At 45.0% G+C, this 6,521-nt stretch overlaps 1 protein-coding gene across 3 annotated transcripts; it reads right to left on the reverse strand.

Moving 5' to 3' along the window:
• Positions 1-9: 9 nt before the first annotated feature.
• On the reverse strand, positions 10-4,952 carry LOC140587404 (uncharacterized). Of its 3 annotated transcripts, none has more exons than XM_072708672.1 (4): positions 4,882-4,952; positions 2,118-2,471; positions 415-1,390; positions 10-305 (listed from the first exon to the last, which is right to left on the reverse strand). In XM_072708672.1, exons 1-4 carry the CDS (start codon positions 4,937-4,939, stop codon positions 71-73), a joined length of 1,623 nt encoding a protein of 540 aa, XP_072564773.1. In that variant the 5' UTR covers positions 4,940-4,952; the 3' UTR covers positions 10-70. The 3 variants fall into 3 exon arrangements, with proteins under 3 accessions (XP_072564773.1, XP_072564774.1, XP_072564775.1); XM_072708673.1 differs by lacking the exon at positions 4,882-4,952 and adding an exon at positions 3,463-3,496; XM_072708674.1 differs by lacking the exon at positions 4,882-4,952 and adding an exon at positions 3,350-3,479.
• Positions 4,953-6,521: the final 1,569 nt, after the last annotated feature.

Genomic DNA, 6,521 nt, shown 5'->3' on the forward strand with positions numbered 1-6,521 from the left:
AGACCCTGGTACACACAGACAAGCACGCTCACACACACGACCTCCACGGGAGGGAGGGAGAGCAGGGCCACTATCGGAACGGGGGCTCTGGAGTGTGAGGGGGGAGCTCAGGGCGGCGGAAGAGGGGCTCCTTGCGCGACGACGGCGGAGGCGGCGGCTCATACAGTCTGGGCGACGTAGCAGCACCCGGGGCAGGAGGCTGAGGGGCATCCTGGCCAGGCACAGGGGGCAGGGGGTCTGGGGGTGGGTAGGCAAACTGGTACTGGGGGTACTGTTGGTACTGCTGGTAATAGTCTGCATAATACCTGAAATAAGGAAAGCACAAGTAAATAAACAAAGCAGCAGCAAGCTGAACGGCCCGACCTCCTGCCACAAAGCAGTGACAGGATGAACACAAGCAAACACATAGCCTACCTCGCCACGGGATCTTCCTCTGCTGCTGCGCCATCCTCTGGCCGGCTCGAGGGTGTGGGCAGGAGGGCTCTACGTTTGGGCCTCTGTTGCATGAAAGGTTTGGGCACCGGGTCGGGGAGCAAAGGCGCCGAGCGGCGCAAAGGGCTGCGGTCTCGCTCGCCTGACTTTGCTCCAGCCTGCTGCTCAGCAAGGACCTGCTGGCCTTGGGCAAAGTAATGTGCCCGTGCCGCCTTGAAGATGGCCTGTGCCGTCGGGTCAGTGCTCCCATAGGCTGGACTGGCGCTGTAGAGGGCAGGCGCCACGCTGTACGCAGGGTTCACGGCCGCTGTGGCTGAGGGAACCTCCCCGGCACTCAGATACATGGGGCTGCCCATGGCCGGCGGGTACATCTGGGTGTTGTAGGCAGCGGCGGCGGCAACGGCGGCGGCGGCGGCCGAGTCGTTTGTCACCTGGCCATACTCTGAAGTGCTCATGCCACTGTACACCTGGGTGGCGCCAGAGGTCAGTGCCTGATTGCCCATGGAGCCATAGAGCTGGTTGGCAACGGCGCCGTACACCTGGCTGGCCAGGGCCCCGTACACAGCCGGGCTCACCGGAGTACCGTCAGATCGGTTGCGGGTCGTCAGGCCCGTGAGGGCCGCGTACGTGGGGTCGAAGGTGGACGTGTTGTACACTGAGTTGTGGACACTTTGCTGCACCTGCAGTGGGAGCCCGGCAGCAGCAGCGGCAGCAGCTGCCAGCACAGCAGCCTGGCTCTGGTACTGCTCCAGAGTGGGTTTGCCCATAGGGCACTCCCCCGCATAGTGACCCTGCTTGCCGCAGCTCACACAAGGGATTTTGCCCGTGGGCGCCTGCTTGCTGGGCTGCACCTTGGAGAGCTCCACGGAAAGTGGGCGGCCCTTGAAGGAGGTCCCGTGAAGCGCCTCGATGGCCTGCAGCGCATCCTCTTTGTTCTCCATGTGCACAAAGGCATAGCCTGCGAACGAGCAGAATCTGGCTGTCAGTCTGAGTCAAGGCATGCACCTACAACTACACGGAACAAAGTAGTGCTTCACAGGTTCCTAAAGTGGCACACAGCAGTACTGCAACACTACATAACTCTGCTTGCCTTTTTTTTATAATAATTTTAGCAATAAAATGTATTTTATGGAGCAACACTAATACTAGAAGAAACTAGCTAATAAACTAAATTGCAGGCATATAGGTTTTTTTTTTACTTTTCGCATATCATACTAAGTGCCCCATGAAACACAGACAGACTATATACAGGTGACAGTGAGTTTTAGGAGTCAGAGCACGGGTCTGTCAGTGTGCAGCGCTCCAGGGGTACTAAGATAATGATTTGATTATGCTGCCAGTCACAGAATTCAAACCCACAGACGGTTAATACACCAGTTACGCACCACCCAAAGATAGGCATTACAGTAAGATGGAGAGAACTAGGCTCCACCTGGAGGGTGAGCTGAAGGAAGGACTCAAGCTGACAAGCACAAACTCAGAAATCAGAAACAGCTGAGTCATAGCCATGAGAGCCTAAATATCACCTTCATTATGCTCCTATAACCACAGAACTGGGGACTCAAGTCAGGTAGCCATGGGAACCAACGATTCCTAAAAGCCATATAATGTTGCAAGTAATACGACTGCTTCCTCCAAGTACCTACTCAGCAGCAAGAAAAACCCAGGAGTAGAGTACCGCTCACCTTTGACCTTGTCACACTCCAGCACTTTCCCAAACGTCTGGAAAAGCTCCTGCAGGTCCTCTGTGGTGCACATACCGCTCAGGTTACCCACAAACACCTTGGTCGAGTGTAATGGTCTCCCACGTGACTCCTCCACAACCAGGTTACGCCCACGAAATTCACGGCCATTCAACTCCTTGATGGCCCTGGCAGCAGCGCCCTCGCCCTGCAGGTGCACAAAGGCAAACTGCCTGAGCACACTGCAGCTCACCACAGACCCATAAGGCTCAAAGATGGAGGACAGCTCTTCCTGGGTTGTGTCCAGGGCCAAATTCCCCACAAACAGCTTCACTGTGTTGCTCTTATCCATTGTTCCTGTAACAGAAAGAGGAGACATTCAGCAGAAACAATTATATTAGTGCTTAAGGGTAACTCATAATAATGAAAGCAAACGTAGCCATATAATTTATACTTTTTACTTCTAAAAAATTCCCACTTGAATAAGAAATACTTAAAACTTAACTATTACTGAAAGCATATGTCAGGTTTTTGGGAAAACAGCACTCATCGTAGGTTTATCAACACTGAAATACGTAATACTGAAAATTACGAAGCAAACGTAATATATTGTGTCAGGTGTTCGCCAGCTAAAACACTGATCCATGACGATGGCGTGCGTATTGGCGCCTGTGCTAACAGTATGGAGAGGAATGAGAGGCGGTGGTGGCGCGGCGAGTTAACGCGCCTCACTTCCGGGAACACGACGCCGTTCGGATAAATGCTAATTATAAAGGACAACTATACATCTTAAGCGTTGATTTAACGGTCAGTATAATTAATAGCTTATCTGTATTACAAAAGCACAAATTTCACTTTTCTAAAAGCTTAACTGTTTGAGGGTAAACGGAAGTCTCAATGCCCTTCATTGGAAGCAAGCTAGCTTGCTAGCGCCGTAAAGCACAAAGCTAGCCAAAAATGCTAAATAAGGCTCAAAGCTAGCCTGGTAGATACGTTCATCCACGACGTTTCCTCCCTACTCGTACACGTCACTTAGGCGAGTTATCGTTTTGGATCGTATAAGCATACATTTAAACATTCGGAATCTAATATATATCTTGCTAAATAACAGCAGAGAAAATAAAGCACCTACTCGTCCAACCGATATACGAGTCTCGCTGCACACTGGCCGCGATGACAAAGACATAAAGCTTTTCGGTGTATTACCCAGTGCTACTATGTACATTATAGCTTACCATTTATACCGAGTGTTAATATTAATAACGATCCAAAATGGGTAAGGTTTGCTGAGTATAAAAAAAAGAGAAAATAAGAACGAAATGTGGGAACACATAAGCTTCCATCTTACCTAAGCAGTTCCTTGTTTCAAAATGGTCGCGCCCGTTTCCTTTTTTTTTTTTTTTTTTTTTTTTTTTTGTGTGTGTGTCCGTTCGACACTTCTCGCGAGCCCACAGTACTAGTCGCCATGCAAGCTGAAGTATTCTATAAGCATTTTATATAGAAGTGAATAAAGTGCGTTCGCTAATGCCAAATCTGTCATGATTGGTTTTATTTCCTTCGATTTTGCACTATGAATTTATACGTTTTCAATAAACATACATTTTATTAACTATAATACGTTTTAAATATCAGGACTTTGGTATACTCGTTAACTACTATTTCACATGTGTGTACCTGTCCCGAATTGTTTGGGATTACTCCACATTACTTATATTAAATTGTATTTCATTATATTCATTTTATGTTGTGTACACATTCCACCTATCATGAGGAATGTTGGTGGTCCCTCTACAGGATCTGACTGTCACTGGGTTGCTTCTTATGGCGATGTAAACTAGTCTAAAATATGGATAAGATGTGATAAATGAATTAATAAAGTAAAAGAAGCAACTATTAAGATTATTCACAGAATATACCCACTTAAAGAAGTGTCAGAGAGATTCTATTTAAATGTTAGTAACTCTTGTGATTTTTGTGAACTGATGTACAAAACAATTTCTCATGTTTTTTTTCCAAAATATTTTGAACTGACCTGGAACAATTTCTGGGAAGGTGTCATGCACCTCCAGTGGAGGGACATTTACCTTGGCTTTATGGATGAGAACATGGACATTGAAACTTGTTATTTGATCTATCTTCTTTTCTTGCTTGATAAATAACACGCCGAGCCAGCCAGCAGTAGGCTGATTTGAGAAGCTGCTCATTGCAGACCATAACTTCAAGGGGCATTTCCCAAAAACCTCAAGGGGTGGCTATCCATCCCATAACAATTTCCCTGTATTCATAAATTAGTTGTTTTAGTTAGATTATTCTCCATAGGCTATAGGGATAGACTTCTCATCCGTCACTGAACAGCATCATCTCAAAAGAGGCTGTTACCCTGCGGTCATACATGGGACACAGAGGGATACAAATCCTTGTTGTTGCTTATCACTAAGGGGCATTCTTGCTCTTTGTTGTCAACAAACCAAATGCATCATCGTTACTAATGACATCACATCAGCTAGGACTGGTACTGAGTGTATCACTGCATTGGCAAGACAGATGCTGTTGGATGAAATGAATGTTAGCTGTTTTTCTCATTTTTGAATATGTGGAAATTTAAGTTACACCTATTTACTACAATGCTACAGTGACTACAGGTGGCTGCTGGTGGGCAGACAATGGATCTGCTGGTGGAGGTTCAGGTGCTGTTACTGGGGTTGCCATTGCTGGGGTTGAAAGTGAAAGTTGTACGGAGACCATTGCCTTGCATGACTTAACCTACCTGATATTATTTCTTCTAAGCAGAGTGACAATAGCAGCAATGGAAATGGGTTGGCCATCTGCAGCCTAGAATACACAAAGAATAAACTGGATTAATTGCCTTTTTACCAATAGTGTTTTGCATATATGCTTGCACAGAGATGAACAATCTAATTTAAAGTGCACATTCCAGACTTTAATTGAACGTTATTTGCTTACATTTCAGTTTCACCATGTAGAAATTACATCACATTTCATACATAACCCCCCTCATTGCAGGGTACCACAATGTTTGGAACTTTTGGCTTCCCAGCTGTTTGTGATTATTCTGGTGTGTTTCATTGATTCATTAGTGCAGGGATAAGATACCTAAGCTTGCTTCTACCATTTTGGGTCTGTAGTTGCCATTGCTAAACATGAGGAGAAGAGCTGTGCCAATGACAGTCAAAGAAGCCGTTATGAGGCTGAAAAACAAGAATAAAGCCATTATAGACATTGGTCATACCCAAGGACAGGGGTACCCAATCTTATCCGTAAAGGGCCGGTGTGTATGCGGGTTTTTGTTGCAACTCCCTAATTAGATTACTAATTAGAGGACTGATCTTAAAAGTTGCACTTTTACTTCTTAAAAGTTGAACCAACCAGTTCAGAAAAAAATTACCTAGTACTCGATCTGAATCTCAGAAGTCAAACCGTGAACGCCGACCTAAGATAACTTGTACGCCCGGGGAAATGAGTCACGCGGCATGTCTCTCAGCGGAAACAAAGGGTAATTTATTACATGTAAGGCAGGCAAAACGCAGACGGACAATACAATGACCGGACTGGAGAATCAAACTGAAATGCGGACGAAATACAGAGGACTATAATGACAACAACCAGAATGTAGCTGTAGAGGAAAGCAGAATATTATATGATGATATCAGGATTATGAGTAATAAAAATGATGTGGTGGTTATGGGTGATTTTAATTTACCTGGGATACAGTGGGACACAATCTCTGGCTCTTCTGTAAATGAACTTGAGATGGTGGAATTAGTACAGGATTGTTTTTTTACTCAGTTTGTTAATACTCCTACCAGGGGAGAAGCCCTTCTTGATCTGGTTTTCTGTAATAACCAGGATAGGATTGGAAAATTAGAGGTTTTAGATCCATTGTACGGTAGTGATCATAACATGGTTAAATTCGAGGTTAATTTTAGTGTCCGGAGAGCAAAGTCGAAATTAAAAGTATACAATGTTAGGAAGGCTAACTTTAATGGTATGAGACGGAAATTAGAAACTGTAAACTGGACAGAGTTAAATAGCAAAACAGTAGAAGAAGCATGGGAATTTTTCAAAAGCACATTGTTGCAAGTGCAAGAGGACTTCATACCTGTTTCCAGCAAAACTAAATCTAGGAAACGACAACCAAGGTGGTTTACTAAGGAAATTAAGAATAAAGTCAGGAGGAAAAGGGCTCTGTTCCAAAAATGGAAAATAACTAATGATTTCAAAATTAAGCAGGAGTATCTAAGTCTACAGGCAGAGTTAAAAAATGACATTAGGCTATCCAAGAGGGATGTAGAAAGAAAAATTGCATTGGAGGCTAAGCATGACAGTAAAGGTTTCTTCCAATATTTTAACTCCAAGAGAGCACTAAAAGCTGAAATCACTAATTTG

Source organism: Paramormyrops kingsleyae, unplaced genomic scaffold (assembly GCF_048594095.1).
Source record: "Paramormyrops kingsleyae isolate MSU_618 unplaced genomic scaffold, PKINGS_0.4 ups219, whole genome shotgun sequence".
Taxonomy (NCBI): Eukaryota; Metazoa; Chordata; class Actinopteri; order Osteoglossiformes; family Mormyridae; genus Paramormyrops; species Paramormyrops kingsleyae.

Bases quoted from the DNA above. Each gene is read 5' to 3' on its own strand.
- LOC140587404 (XM_072708672.1), bottom strand. From the start codon at position 4,939: ATGGCCAACCCATTTCCATTGCTGCTATTGTCACTCTGCTTAGAAGAA. The intron at 2,472-4,881 runs GTAGGTTAAGTC...TTTCTGTTACAG, and splicing joins CTTAGAAGAAATAATATCAG to GAACAATGGATAAGAGCAAC. The intron at 1,391-2,117 runs GTGAGCGGTACT...GCTCGTTCGCAG, and splicing joins GGAGTGTGACAAGGTCAAAG to GCTATGCCTTTGTGCACATG.